The 15,794-nt window shown below is 38.2% G+C and overlaps 1 protein-coding gene across 1 annotated transcript in view; it reads left to right on the top strand.

Annotated features, from left to right (window-relative positions):
- Positions 1-989: 989 nt before the first annotated feature.
- Positions 990-15,794, top strand: part of SEC24A (SEC24 family member A) — a 20,795-nt gene continuing 5,990 nt past the window's right edge. The window contains exons 1-15 of the mRNA XM_009708932.1: positions 990-1,032; positions 4,754-5,275; positions 6,205-6,372; positions 8,058-8,135; positions 8,468-8,634; positions 9,250-9,422; positions 10,462-10,564; positions 11,396-11,522; positions 11,880-11,989; positions 12,386-12,498; positions 13,201-13,319; positions 13,964-14,019; positions 14,355-14,561; positions 14,886-15,006; positions 15,599-15,757. Of these exons, the coding sequence (XP_009707234.1) occupies positions 990-1,032; positions 4,754-5,275; positions 6,205-6,372; positions 8,058-8,135; positions 8,468-8,634; positions 9,250-9,422; positions 10,462-10,564; positions 11,396-11,522; positions 11,880-11,989; positions 12,386-12,498; positions 13,201-13,319; positions 13,964-14,019; positions 14,355-14,561; positions 14,886-15,006; positions 15,599-15,757 (2,266 nt within the window). The remainder of the gene's footprint in view (positions 1,033-4,753; positions 5,276-6,204; positions 6,373-8,057; positions 8,136-8,467; positions 8,635-9,249; positions 9,423-10,461; positions 10,565-11,395; positions 11,523-11,879; positions 11,990-12,385; positions 12,499-13,200; positions 13,320-13,963; positions 14,020-14,354; positions 14,562-14,885; positions 15,007-15,598; positions 15,758-15,794) is intronic.

Here is a 15,794-nt window from a genome sequence, read left to right as displayed (position 1 = left end):
AGCCTTACTGAGAGAATTGCAGAGCTGATTTTGCTCAGGCAAAATAAATTTTCATTCCAATCTTTTTTCATAACAAAAGTATCCCCGAGTATATTTTTTGTGTGTCTTGGCTTATAAACTGGCAAAAGTGCCTTTCCGAAAGCCGATGTTTATGCAGCGCTCTGAGCCTCTGACCCTTTGGAACGCAGCTGTACATGTGGCACTGTGGTTATCGGTAGCGGGGGGGGAACCTGGCTAAGCTCTGGCTGGAGCGCAATGGGATGTTTTTTATCTTGTCATTCATGTAAAACCGATACTATCCATGTGCTATAATCTGGGAAAGTCTTGATGACTTTCTTCCCCTCAAGATGTATCTTTTTTTAAAACGAGATACTGAAGGTGAAACGAAACAACTCGCTAGCCAGCCTTTTAAGCTAGGAAGAAAGAGATACAAGGCAACCTCGTCTCTTTATCTGTTTTCTTTGCACGTATGCAAATCTGTGCTGTTGGAATTATTTCCTGATTTCACATATGCAGACAGCATCCTCTGTGCTGGGTTCCTTAATTATACACTTTTGCATTTTCAGTAGTTGTGCTGCATCATAAGCAATTCAGTTATAATGACATCTTTTGATTTTTCTGATTTATGCATGAGTTATTAAATGGTTTGACTTGTCTTTCCCCTCTTTCACAGCGTGCTTATTACTTTTCCTCAAAGTCATCTGCAAAATGACGTTGTACAAACAACTGTGTAGTTGCTCATAGGGTCAAGAAAGTGGGGAGCATATGTATACAATCTGAAGAGAGAGCCTCTATTCTAGAGAGTTTACGCTCTAAGCAGAGAACATAGAAAGAGAATGTTAGCTAATGGAGTAATCGAGTGGGGTGATTTACAGACTGGCATCACTTTATGTTTGCTGATTTCCCTGTAGTCGGATTAAGCACATAATGGAAGTTCTGGAGAGGCAGTTGGAGGAGGAGGAATTTCAGGCTACCCGGCTGTCAGGTGTATGCAAAATGAAGAACTGAAATTTAGAGTTATGCAAATAGAAGGTAATAAAATCAAACAGTTGTTATGTTAGAGATAAGGTTTGGATTGCTGGCCTTTTGAATAAATTAGATTATTCAAGCATGGACTGTTTTTAGCATTGTTTAAAATATATGTTGAGTAGATGCTGCGATCCTTGACCTTTACAGTAAAAACAAAGCTTTTTAAAACAGTCTAGAGGATACTGAGGGCACTATTGTGGTGCTTATAGTGGTCTATCAGGAAAGAATGTTGTCAACAGAATGATAAATAGTTATATAGCTGTCAGCTCTTCCTCTCAGCTTGTTGCTTGCTCTACTGTTTGCAGGTAACTCCACGAGCTCGCGTGTCCATGAAGGCAGTAAATTGTCACAGCAGCACCGTGTGCTGACTGGAAAATTGTTTAGCACAGAGCATTGGGTTGCTTAGCAACAACCTTCCCTTACTTCATTTGTGTTTTTATTTTAATAGGACCAGTATTCTGTATTTATTTAACTGCAGGTTACTAATTTGCTTTCCCATTAATAGTGCAAACAAGAAGGAGAAATAATTCATTTAGGACTGTTTTGCTCTCCTCATGTTATCTTAGCACAGCGCTTTAAGGTCATGAGATGCTTTAGAAGCTGTTGGGTTTGGAAACCAGGGGGGAAAGCCAGCTGAAGTGGGCAGTGGTGGTGACAGATCCCATGGTAGTTTGGTTGGGATGTAGCTTTTCAGTATGTTTATCCTTGCATCTCCCTGGAGGTTGGAGAGGTGGCAGCTGGTGAAGGTAATATACTGAATAACTGGCTTGGAGTCAGTGATGCTGAAATTCTGTATGGCAGAAAATATAACCTCAATCCTAGCCTCCCACGCTAATATTTTGACCTCTCATTTTATAAAACCATCAGCCAACCTTCATATATATTCTGGTGCCATTCCTGATCTCCTAGAAATGTTCAATGACCTTGTGTTCCTGTAGAGGTGTCTTTGGCTGCTAAGCGGGTGGCCTTTCTTGTATTACTAACTCATCTCTGCGGTCTCCGAGTGTTGGGGATTTTGCTGCCGTGCAGGTGATCTAGCTCTTCAGCCTATGCTGAATTCCTTGTTGGTTCTTGGTTTCAGAAAACAGCGCAGGAAACCAGCAGCAGCGTTTAGGAAAAGCTGGAAAGCCTATATGCTCTCTGATGAGCCTCAGTAAAGAGGTCTGGTCAAGATGGGTACGTGGCAGCAGTAAAACAGCAAGTCCTGAGAAGTCTTTGTGGATTGTGGAGCCCTTTGGAAAGGGTTTGTGCAGCTCGGTGCTGTTGCTTTCGTTTTGTTGGCAGCTTTATGCAGGCTTGTACTGGAAACGTGAACTGTGCGGAGGCTATCGAGACTTCTTGTTGTGCTTCTGACTTTAGAAATAAAAATTGAAATTTGGAACATTTGTGCTGTGGTGAATTTGAATTTTTATTTTTAGGAAAGTGCCATAAAAAATATCAAGTCAATCAGTTTTGGATTTCACCTCGCTTCCACTGCTTTATCCTCAAACTTATCCCTCAAGCAGGGAAAACAGTGCCTAAGAGAGCAATCCAAGTACCCCGATTCCTGCCTGGGCTAGAGAGTCATGCTCAAAGGTGAATAATCAAGTTACAAAATTAATTTTTATTTGTTCTGTATTTTTCGTATGGCTTATAGTAATGTGTCAGTGTACATGCTGATGCAGTCAGCAGGCTTGGTGTCACAAAAGAATTCCTCATCGTTCTTAGAGTTAGCAAGTTTAATTTATGATGGATTTTGTAAATTGATTGTTGAAAACCCATCTGATACGCTGCAGGGTAATTTTTGGAGGTGAGTCATAATTGTTAGCATTTCATCTTTGCAAGCTTTTTGTTTAGACACCATTTATTTTAGAGAATTATTAATTACTAAGATTTATGAGCAGCATTGTAAAGACAGTAGAGTATAACTGGATTTCCTAACCGAACGATAAGTAGCATATTGAGATTAATGGGTGGAGAATAATATGGTATGTACTTTTTATGCACAAATAACAGAGGCAGTGAGGATGAGATCACTGGCACTGTAGTACTGCCTTGGCTGTGCAGTTAGCGTGGATATGTACTGATACTCAGTGAAGTAGCAGTGGTCTGTGAACCACAGCCTATGGCTTTCTAGGGAATGAGGAGCTGAATGACCTGTGCAGTATTTGTCCTATGTAAGTATTTCAGTGTATTCTGCATTTAGCTTAATTAATTGTCAGAAATTCCTGATTTCAAAGTTATTTTAAATTGGAAATGTGAACTTCCTCACCTTTTTGAAATTTAACTAGAATGTTTCAACAGGAAACCAGCCGTCTTGTTTTAATGTTAAATGAGATTCTGTGACTTAATTCTGGTGGCAGCTGTTTCCAGTACTTGTATGGTAAATATATATCTACTCTGCAAGCTCATCTGTCTGGTGTGTTTTTTAAAATTCAAGTGTGGAATCTGGCAGGCATTTCTGCTCTGGAACATTAAGCGCTTTTGTTTATCCAGGTTCAAAAAAAGTATCCAAATCTTAACTAATTCTGGAAACCTGGAAAATAGTACAGGGTTGCAAAGAAAAGAATCTTAACTCTAAAACATGAAGAGGCTCTTTTTTGCTTTCAGATGTTTAACTGTGTATGTGGGTTGCTGCAGTATTGAAATTGTGTTTGGGCTGGGGGGAACCACAATATGACTGACTTAAATAAACGATACGCTGTTGGCAAGTGTGTTAGTGATTTTAATTTTTTGGTTTTTAAGAAGTCGTGGTTGGCTGTGGCATGCATTATCTAGTATATTCTGCTCAGATGGGTTTCACTTCAAAATTTATAGTATCCTTTCAGAATGTCCATTTTGTGGCAACGGTATGAACAACCTGTAGCAGTAACTTTCTTGATGGAGCTCTTACGGCACTGGAAATCTCACAGTATTCTGTCTCTTTACGTTCCCATGTAAAGCAGAAATCTGATGATGCTCTTGCCAGCATTTACTGTTTGAAGAGTTATTCACCATTTTAATTTTTTTTTTCTTCAAACGAGTAAAACTTAATTCAGCTATACCAACAAACAAATACATAAAAAGCACCATTAGCCTATCAAGTTTTATTTTCCTGATTGGTGAACTATTTTATAATAAAATTACCCTTCATTCCATCTTTGTGACCAGCTGTGGCCGCTCACCTGAGCGGTATATGTACGAATAGTTCTGTTACTAAAATTAACTGCAGAAACTTTCATAGATTAACTCTGCTTGAGAAATAGCACAGTGACCTATGATGAAAGGGGCTGTTGGTGTCTTTGCTGTAAGCTAAAGTTTAAGTTGGTGTCAATTGTCAAGTGAAACTGAGTTACTATGTAATGGATGCTTCCGCTTTTGGTCTGCTTGCTTGTACTACTGCCAGAGGTGTGGGAGAGTGCTCCTCCTTGGTCAGCTTGCTTTTGGGTGTTTCTGAAGATAGAAATAGTATTGTGTTTGAATTTCAGTCCAAGAGGATGGATTGTGCTCAGGCACTGGAATGCTTAGTGGTTGCGAGGCTACTGTAAAACAAAACAAAGATCTAAGTGTTGATAGCAAAATACGACCAAATTCACATCCCCTGCAGCAGTGATACTGTCACTTACACCTGATGGTTTAAAAAAAAAAAAAGATTACTTTTATGGCCAAATTCCAAGGAAAGAGATTCCCAGAAACATCTCTTATTTTCAGAAGTGATACACAACACTGACTTTCTAAAGGGTTTGTTGTTTTTTTTTAATTTCAGGTCCTGTTCAAAATCCGCTGATGCATTCATCAGATGGCCAGGGATATAGCTCTTCGGTTCCAGGATCGTATTCGCATCAGACACTGGCGAAGGTTCCTCCCCATCAGCCTTCTGGACAGTACAACTATAGTGGCTCTCAGAATGTTTCTCAATTAAACAATTATCAAGGACCTGGTCAGACTCTCAATAGACCACCAGTGGCACCTTTCTCCGGGTCACCAGTACAACAAACGGGTCCTGTTCCACAAGTGCTGCTGCCTGCATTGCAAAACTCAGCTTCTGTATCATCTGCTAGTAGCTTTCCTTCTGGAGCTAGCCCACCAGTGCTTTCTAACTGGCAGTACAGCCAGACTCCTGCGTGTCAGCCAGCTGGGTCTCAAACAAGCCATTTTGCTCACATGACAGGGACAGGGTCAGTTCAACCACCGTTGTCGTTATCAGGAAATACAAATCCTCCAGGAAATTACCAATACGCTGCTTCTCCGGGAGGTCCTCCGCTTCAGAACAGCTATATGAAGCCAGGTAACCATAACTTTTTGCCAATGCCCATTTCTCAGCATTCCTTTTTAAAAAAAGAATATAGAATTGACTCTGCAGCAGCATTTTACTTGTGGAATGAGGTTGTCAAAGCAGATACTTTGAGAAAATGCATATCGCAAATACTGGGGTGATTTCTTTGGCTTAGAAATGGAAGTTCTGTGCGCAGGTCAGGCATTTCAGTTTGCTTGGGTGACTGAAGCAGGCAACCCTTGAATGGGGTTGTTTTGGGAAGTTGTGTCCAGGTAATGCTGTTCTGTGACCTTCACCATTCCTTGGGGTGGCTGTTGGAGCATTGGCATGCTTCAGTCAAGTTCTGGACTTCATGGTTGAAAACTGTAGTTCTGTTAGTGAGTGTGGTCTTTTGCAGTTTAGAACAGTTCAAAACTTCTTAACCTTTCTGTTAATCACTTGATTCAGGTAATTCTCTGAACAGCCTCAGTAAGGTTGATGCAAAAAACTGAAAAGCATTCTGTGCCATTGAAATAGAAGCCAGTTAAATGGAAAGCTTCCTTCCTCCAAACTTGGAATTTTCACTATCTAATAATAATTGTCAGTCCTTAGAAAGTACTCTGAAAGCATTTGTATGGGGCTGTACTATAACTTTAAAGTCCAGACTTAGTAACTGTAGTTGGGGTGCTTTCTGTACCTCTTGAAATTCTTACCAACAACAGCAACAAAAAACTGAAAGAGATCATGGATAATAGCTACAGGATCCCAGTATGAGAAAAGCATGACAGAAACAATTTGAAGCTGTGAAACCTCCTACACACATGTTAGGATTCCTATATCTCGTGCTGCTTATCATTTGAATAAGAAGAATATTTAGAGTTCAATCTGTGTGTTTTCGTAACAGAACTTTTGTGACTTTTTCAGCTGGGTTAAACTCCTCCTAAAAATTAATCTGTTCACAGGATCTGCACCTCCACCAGTGACTCAGCCTTTAACTCCACCCCACCCTCCTGCAAGGCCGCCTTTAGGGCCTCTGCCAGTTGGTGGTCCGCCTTTAATTAGGCCATCAACACTGATAGCAGGACCACCTAATACACAATCTCTGCTAAATTCAGCTGCAAATCGAGAAGGTAAGAAATAATTTGCTCTTTTTGTTGAATTTGACCATTACAGCTTGTTCTAACATGTAACTTTTAAAGTCAAGTACATTGTCTATTAGACACTCAAATAGTAAAATTGATACTAATGCAGCAGAATTTTATCTAAAAGGAGCAGGTAGAGACTTGGAAGGAAGTAAAATATTTCTTGTTGAGAGTTTTTAATAACATAAAAATAATTAACACTTCAAAATGGATTTCGAAGTGCTCTTTGACATGTCCATATCTCCCATAGTTGCCATCTCTTTCTTTTATTTTTAGTGACCTAAAGTGATATTGAAATTCTGATTTCTCTGCATCCTTGACTGCTCTGGAGGACATAATCTGTGTATAACTTCCCGTATTGTTTTATTCTGCAGGGAAGGCTAAAATGTGGACCTAGCAATTCCTTGCCTGTTTACATAGCTGTACCTTATTCTTCCCTTCTGTGTAAAATCACTGAAACAGATACTTTGGATTTGTTAATTTTCTGAAGTTTGTTTATAGAGGCTGTTAAGTGTCAGCTGTTGAAGACAGATATCTGACTTTCTCTGTCTCCTGTGGGCCCTGCACAAATATGCCATTGTTTAAGAACTCATCGGGGTTCTGTACCAAACAGACCTGCAGTTGTATTGCATTTAGTGTTCATGCTAGGTGGGGCCACGTGGTAGTTGGCAATTTTATTTTTACATACATAGTTTGCTGTGTAAAAGCTGTTGGCTCCTTGCATGTTCAGATTGACAGTTTCTTGTATGTGGTAGCAGTGTGAGTACAAGAATAGTATATTCAGATTTAGCTTAGTTTTGAACATATGAAATGCATTAGAAACTGCTTTTGCCTAGAAAGTCTTTTCTTCATAATGAAGAGGAAACATTTCCAGGGCCCTGGAGGGATAGAAATATTTAGTCTGTGAAGTAGGTTGACTGCTGCTTACTAGCAAGATTCAGCATGTAATGCAAGTTCCTTTCATTGGGTCATCTTTGAAAATTTTAATGATAATAAAAAGTAAACTGAGTACCTACTTCTCCTTAGCAATAGGTAATTGGTTTTGTACACTTAGCTAGCTTACAAAAAGCTTTGGGAGCATTCTCTCAATTTCAAGGTTTTTTTTTTTTATCTCAGCTGGAATTTTTATCTTGACTGGTATGCAGCCATATCAGAACTGCTGGTGTTTGGTGAGTGGTACTGGACTGAGTGTGTAAGTGAAGGGAATTTGGTGTTTCTATGAATTATTAGTGGAAAAAGTTCTTCAGGGAAGTTGGTACCTAAATTCCAAGGTGCTTTAAAAACTGTAGCTAGTCTACAGACACTTCCTCTGATGAGACGGAGGTGTCCCCTGACACTTTACTGCTTATCAGTTTGGAAGTTACGGAGAATATCTAATCTAAAGTAATCTTAAAAGATCATTCAACCAGAAGGGTAGGGACTTTTGTTTTCCTTGAAAAAAGATTATGGAGTTTTATGAATGTCTTTTGTTGAGGTCATGTCAGCAGGGGAAGTATGTGTGAGAAAGCGGCTAGGATGTGTATTTAATTGTTTCATCCTGCTGCAGAAACAAAGTAGATCCAAACTATGCTAATCTTAATAGTCATCTAGCAAGTAGGATTGCTTCGCAGTTACCTCATTACAACTTCTTAGTAACTCGTGAAAATTTTTACTGGGACCATCTGTCTTAATAGGCGATGCTACATCTGCTGCCAGTGATGGGTCTGTGGTGCAAAACAGCTACGATGCAATAGAAGGTGGTGGCCTCATGGGTAAGGCTTTGGAATTAAAAATGTTTATTATTATGTTAACTTTTTTTTGAAGAGTTTGGAAAAGACAGCAGTTTAGGCATTTATGTACAAACATCTATATTTGGTTCGAAGTCTATCTTGAAACTAAATATGAAATTTGAAGCATCGACAATAGGTATGTCTTTGCCTGTAAGTATGGTAAAGCAGTTCAGAGCATTTTGCAAAATTGACTGCAGTTGTCAGTTGTTTACACCTTAGAAATTAAACAACAAGTCTTCCTGCTTTATTAACACATTGAGGAAGCTGCTGTTCTTCAGCAATTAATTTTAAATATTTGTCTTCTCTGCCTGTAGCAACTCCACATCCTTCTCCTGCACCCCCAAACCTTAAGATGAATAGAAGTGTTGGGTATTCTTACCCTGCTTTACCTCCAGGCTACCAAAATACTTCTCCACCTGGAGCACCAGGAATGCAAACATCTGCTTTGCAATATCCCGATGGATCAAAACATTTCCACCAGGTAAAGATTGTCTGTTTTTTATCTTGGTACTGTCCATGGTGTGTGTGAGTAAAGGAAAGTGATGACTGGTGCATGTTGTGCCTTTGTGGGGTCCTGCTTCTATGGTTCACTGTTTGGTGTGTCATTTGTTCAATATGGTAGACATAGTCTGAAACCGATGCTTTTGCTGACGCCTTGGTACCAGGTTGGAAAAGCTGTGTGCCAGCTCTTTCTGAAGTGTTCTATCCTTGAATCTGTTCAGAACATTTCTCATAAAACTTTCAGCTGCTTTTGGCATGTTTTTCTTTCTTTAGGTTGCTATTGTTAGCTGAAGTATTTCAGGTTTTTTCCCTGAAATTTCAGTGTGAAATGATGAACACTTTTGCCAGCTGAGCCTCTGTATTTCAAGAGCTTTGTAGCAAATGTGTGCTAATTTTTATCTCTGTTATGTTAGATGCGTAAGTCCAAGTTTATGTAACAAGTAGTATTTCTAAATATATCATTGTAATACAATGACAGTTAATATACAAACAAAAGAAAATAAAATTGAAAGGGAAATATGTTTTGCTTTTTGAATGAACTGTGGGTTTCATCCAAATAATTGGTGTTGATTCCTGAAATTTTATTTGACTCTAGCCTGCCCTGGGCACTAGTCACTTAACTGCATCTATGGGTGGCCTGAGTCTACAGCAAGAAGGATTAAGACCTGTGAATCTTCTTCAAGAAAGAAATATTCTTCCTACGACCCTCTTGAAGGCTCCTGTCCCAAACTTGCATGAAGACATCCAGAAGCTCAATTGTAACCCTGAGTAAGATTATCCATTTGCTATAATTCATCAAAATAAATAGAGGTATAACTTCCTACTTGTAAACATAACTCTTCACAAAATACTTCCTTAATTTTGTGAGTAGAAAACATTGAAAATGGGCCTCACTGTGTTATGATAAAGGTGGTAAGTGGTTTAAACTTTGAAGTGAGGAAAATTATCTGTGTAGAAAGTATGAGGAAAAATACGTTGCTTGCAAGACAGCTATAGTAGGCACAATACAAAAACTTTACAATATAGCTGGCAATAAGTATGATTGAGAAAAGATATAAAATAGGAGTTAACTCGAGTGAGGTATACCAAAAAGCTTGCGAATGCAGGAACATGACTGTCCTCAGTATTGGAGTAACCTTTTAAAACAATGGAGTAAATGGAATGTCAAACAAGAGGCTGGCAGTTGGTTATTCAAGTCATCTCTCTGAGGAGACCAACCAAACTCTGAATAACCAGGTACTCCTGCTTTGCAAGTGTTGTATGATAGATAAAGGAAATAACAGCATCTTTGTAAAGCTGGTCATACAAACAAGCTGGACTGGATTTGCAAAAGTACTGTGCACATCTGCACTGTTTGGAAACCACTGAGTTCTGAAGTCCCTGAAATGACTATGGGGTTGTTTATTTTTGTGTGGTTTTAAGACAACTTTTTAAACTTTGCTGGTTCAAATTCGTATATAAGGCCACGTCAAAATGATATTCCAAAATAACATTGTATATAAATAGTATACAAAGATTTGGTGCAACTTTGAACATTGTTAGGCTTAACTTTGACTTGAGTGACTAAAATGACTCTCAATTCTGTGTAAAGAGCATGTGTATAAAATAACATAAGAACTCAAAGTATGTATTATGGGTCAAGCTCAAACTAAAACAGAACAACTTGACAGAGCTGGAGAAGATTCTTTATCTGGAAACAGAAATTCACCATCACCAGCTCTAGAAAAATATAAAAGATGCTCTACTACTGAAATCATCATTTCATTATCTGAAAGCCTCTGAAAATAACCCTTTGTCCTTCATGTAGGTTGTTCCGCTGTACCCTGACTAACATTCCTCAAACTCAGGCCTTATTGAATAAAGCCAAACTTCCTTTGGGGCTCCTGCTTCATCCCTTCAAAGACTTATCGGTATGACAAATATTCAAAACTTTAAATGCTGAAATATCAACTATGCCTGTATTAAAGTCCAGAGCTGGACAATGAATTCTAAAAGAAGGGCAAGTATGTTGGCTAATCTTGGCCCAGAAAAATTACCCTGGTAATTGACATTTCCCTGTTCCATACAGATCACTGTAATTTTTCTGATTTTTTTTTTTCTCCCTACCATTTTAAAACTTTCAAGCCTCACTTATTAATCAACAAAACCTCCCAAAACTCAAAAAACCGGAACCTTAGAGGCAGCACAGCACTCAGAACTGTGACAGAAGGCAGCAACACATCTAAATTCCAGTATTGCTTAGATAGCTTTATCTTGTCACTTACCAGTTGTAGTTATTCATTTCCTATACCAAACCTAATACTAAAACTAAACTTAATTAAGAATTAACAAAGTTAAAGAGGTTTGGATATCCTCAGATAGCCAGGAGACTTTATGAATTTAGCAGCGCCTCTTTTGGACATTTCTATTTTTTACAGTTTAAATAATCTTTCAAAGATGTGGGCTTTTTTCTGTTTTTTCATCTGTATTGGGTGCAGGACTTGGTCTTAAACCATCAGTGTAAAATTGAAGACTAGAGGCTTGAAAAGGGAACCTATGCAGTCAAATAGGTTAGAGCTCAGTTCTGACCAGTTGTCTTATTAAGGAATTGTAGGGGTGCTGTGAGGATGCAGAAATACTTCTTCCTTCGGTAAGTATGCTTTGACTAGCTAACCAGGAAGCACAGCGTAGATGATGTTGTTATCATAGATGAATAACTGTAGTGTGGTGATGCTTTAAAACAGGAAGCTTTTCTTTTCCAGCAATTGCCAGTGGTCACTTCGAGTACCATTGTGAGATGTCGTTCCTGCCGGACATACATTAACCCTTTTGTCAGCTTTCTAGACCAAAGGAGGTGGAAATGCAATTTGTGTTATAGAGTGAATGATGGTAGGTTTTAAATGTGCTTATTGCTTTAAACTGTTAAGGTTAACCTTTCTCACCTTGGCCTTTGAGACTGTAATATTGTTGGCCATATCAGTACTAGGGGTTGTCATCAGTCATGCTGGGGCTGTGAGACATGAGAAATGTTTCCTGTGGGCAAAACCAGTGGTGTCACTAATGAAGCACGGTAAGTCTGACCTGGTCTCCCAAGGTACCCTAGCAGGTGAGAAAGTAGCTGCCTTACCTAAAGTAGTTCTCCAAGAAGCATTGCCCAACAGGCACAAAAGAGTTGATGTATTTGTTTTAAAATGCAGCACAGCTAATACTAGTGGGAAGTAATAACATATAAACTTATCTGCATAGTTCCTGAAGAATTCATGTATAATCCTGTGACAAGAGTTTATGGAGAACCTCATAAAAGACCTGAAGTCCAGAATGCTACTATTGAGTTTATGGCTCCATCTGAATACATGGTAAGGCCTTATTTACTTTTAGTTATTCTCTCCCTTTGTTTTATTTCCAGAGGGATGTCAGAAAAAGACTTGTTATAGAGGATGCTGTCCAGCTCAGTAGAATAGTTGCTGCCTCAAGGAGTGTATCTGAGAACTCCTGGGAAGAACTTCAGATAGTTCTTCATTTCTAAACATTTATGATGTCAAAGTTCTTCTGTACTTAGAATATGTAGGTGTTTGTAGGTCTTCTGGAAGAAAACTATAATTCTGGAATTACCCAGTAAGAGACAAATGCATTCAGAAGTTTTAGCAATCATCTACGTGCTGCTTTATAGAGTTTAAGCTTGCAGTGGAATGACTAAACCAACTCTAATAAATGTCATTTTGCAAATTAAAGTTAATTTTTTCTTTGCTCAGCTACGCCCACCTCAACCACCTGTGTACCTCTTTGTGTTTGATGTCTCTCATAATGCAGTAGAGACAGGATACTTGAATACAGTCTGCCAGACCTTGTTAGACAATCTTGACTTGTAAGTACCTTTTTCTTAGAATCTCTTTTCATTCATCATCTATTTTCCTTCCTCTTATGAAACTTGTGATAGACATCAACATGCCAGTACTTCCTGTCTATAAGACAAATTTCCTAGCGTTGGCTAGCAATGGCCAGTGTTGTATTAAAATGTAGTGTAAAGCTGTAGTCTTTTTCCCATCACAGCTGCACCAGTAGAAAATGTAATTTTGAGGCTTTTTTCTCATCTGGCTCTTTCCTATCTGCTTTACCAATCCTGAAAAGGAATAAACATCATGTTTATGATGTCTTTTGAACTGTATTTTTTAAAAACTCAAATTTAGATAAGTATTTGCTCAAAGGAATGCATACATCTAATAAACGTTTGACAAAATACATGCTGTTTGAACTTATATAAATGCTGCTTGGTATTTTGCAGCTTGCTTCTTCCTTTTCTTCCATTTCTTATTACCCTCTTAAAAATGTCTTGAGTGTCTGCTAGGTGACTCTACTATGAGCTTCTTTTATATGGTTTTTTTTTTGGTTTTGATTTTTTTTTTTTCCCCTCCAAAATGACTTAGTCAAGCTGTTCCAGTGTAGCTGTTAAGCTAACTACTTGGTAACAACCATGGACAGGTGCAGTGGAAGTTTAAAAAAAAAAAAAAAAAAAAAGCCTGCAGACATGAAATTTCATCTTGCTGAACACCATATGTCTCATTTTTAGGCTTCCTGGGAACACTAGAACAAAAATAGGCTTCATTACATTTGACAGCACAATCCATTTCTACAGTCTTCAGGAAGGTCTCTCTCAGCCTCAGATGCTTATAGTTTCAGATATTGAAGGTATGCAGAAATAAATTCTGTGATTACTATCTACTAATGACTGCTGGCTTTGACAGCCTTTTTAAAAAATATATCTGGTGGGAGTTTCTACATCAGATTATTAGTTTCTCTAGTAATGGCTTTAGAAGCAGCATGTGTCTGTATTCGTTTGTGAAGCCTCTGATGTCTGAGCAATGCTGTGGCTGTTCATGACTCAAAACATGAAGACAACCTTCCTAACTTGTGGTTTAATTTGTACAATTATCTAGATTGCTCTTATGGTCCTAAATACTGATGCTTGGTAAATTGCTGTAGATTCTGTGGTGACTGATGCTTAGTGCTTGTTCTTCTGCCTTTAGTTTCAAGTCACCTTTCACTGTATGTTATAGGGCAGGGCAGAATGAACACTAGAAAATCTTCGCTATGTGTTTTTACTTAATAGTCTTGATTATCCTTCAACCCTGTCGATTGCTGCTCTGATATGGCGTTCTAGCCACAGGTATGCTATGAGGAAAAAAAAGGAATCCACATAATTACGTTTAAATGGGTTTACACACTGATACTGTATTCTTTTTTTCGATAGAAATATAATGGTTGGCAAACAGAATTGGAGGAAGCTTGATGTGTTTTTAAAAAGTAACTTAAATATTTTTTGTTCCTTCCAGATGTATTTATACCAATGCCAGAAAACTTACTAGTAAATTTAAATGAAAATAAAGAGGTAAGAACTACTTTAAATAACTAGTGACATTCACATAGTTTGGGATATGCTTTATAATTTCTGGATTACTTAATGCTCTTTAACACCTACAGTCTAAATGCCAAGTTTGAGGTTGAAATTCATCTTTTAATTTTTTATCTTTTATCTTTTAATTTATCTATGTGACTGTAAACTTTTGCCAGCCTGAAACAAGACAGTACTTGACTTTGGCTAGGGTTTTTTCTTTACTACCTTAATATTAGAAGCATTAATACATGTTTATGTATCAACAATCAGCTCTATAAAGAAAACTCTGACGACTCCTAGTCTTAATACTTTTGTTTTCTCAATTGTAGCTAATTCAAGATCTGTTGCGGACCTTGCCACAGATGTTTACCAAGTCCCTGGAAACTCAGAGTGCTCTGGGGCCTGCATTACAGGCTGCCTTTAAACTGATGTCCCCCACTGGAGGTAGAATCTCTGTCTTCCAGACACAGCTTCCATCTGTGGGAATGGGAGCACTAAAGTCACGAGAAGAGCCAAACCAAAGAGCAACCGCAAAGGTTAGAAAAGCAAAAAAGTTGAGAGAACTGACTGCCCTGCTCTGTACATGTAGGTGGTTCTGGAATTGCCTGTTCTGCTTAACTTTTGTGGTTCTCTTGTTGAGCTAACCTTCCTTTGTTAAAGCAGTAGAAAGAACAAAAAAAAACCCACCCAAACCCGAGTGCTATAAACACAGATTAATGATGTGATCTGAATTTTTTTTTTAAGATATCACTGGAATCAGTGATGGAGAATCAATTATTAGTGTCCCTGAAGACAGGCAATAAACGTGTTAATCTGTTTGAATTTCCTTTGTATTTTGTAATACTCCATTGTATTAACAGGACATACATCTGACACCATCGACTGATTTTTACAAGAAGTTAGCCTTGGACTGCTCAGGGCAGCAGGTTGCAGTAGATTTATTTCTTCTCAGTGGACAATGTTCTGACTTGGCTTCTCTAGGTAAGTCATATTAAGCTGTTTTGGGGCATGTAACTCTTGTACTTTTGAGAAATACATAGAATCTACATTAACATTTAGTATATTAACCTGATTTGAATTAATCTAATATGTCAAGATGCAAATTCATTCCTGATGAGCAGTGACAGTGAATAGAATGTAATCTTTCAGTCTTTCCTGATTTAACCTAGCTGTTTTCATATTCTTCCTTAGTGAGTCAGGATTCTTGTGATCCTGGTATTAAGTGGCTGAAATAACTTTCCTTCTTTTATGCCTTTTAACCATCACTGTAAACATCTTTAGAGTAAGCTTCATTAGCATTTTAATTATTTTTTCTCCATTTAACCAAACTTTCAAGTGACAAAGTACCTGTAACTTCAGGCCAATGGAAAATTATTTCACACCTGAAACTACACACATTCGAACATACAGTTGTGATACATCTATTTCTCTGTATGCAGTTCTACAACTATATAACAGAGCTATTTGCAGGTCTGAACAGTTTAATAATTAGAGTATTACATTCAACTGGTATATTTAAAGACCACAGTAGCAACTGTCTGCCCTCTGCCAATGTATGTTGTTTTTGTTATAGGTTGTATATCAAGGTATTCTGCAGGTAGTGTCTATTACTACCAGGCTTACCATCATAAACACAACCCTGTCCAGGTGGAGAAATTGCAAAAGGAACTGAAACGATATTTAACTAGAAAGATTGGGTTTGAGGCTGTCATGAGGATAAGATGCACCAAAGGTTTGAACATCCTTTTTTTTTTTTTGGGGGGGGGGGG

This window comes from Cariama cristata, unplaced genomic scaffold, assembly GCF_000690535.1.
Source record: "Cariama cristata isolate BGI_N322 unplaced genomic scaffold, ASM69053v1 scaffold11751, whole genome shotgun sequence".
Taxonomy (NCBI): Eukaryota; Metazoa; Chordata; class Aves; order Cariamiformes; family Cariamidae; genus Cariama; species Cariama cristata.
This window is presented reverse-complemented; position numbering and strand designations above follow the sequence as displayed.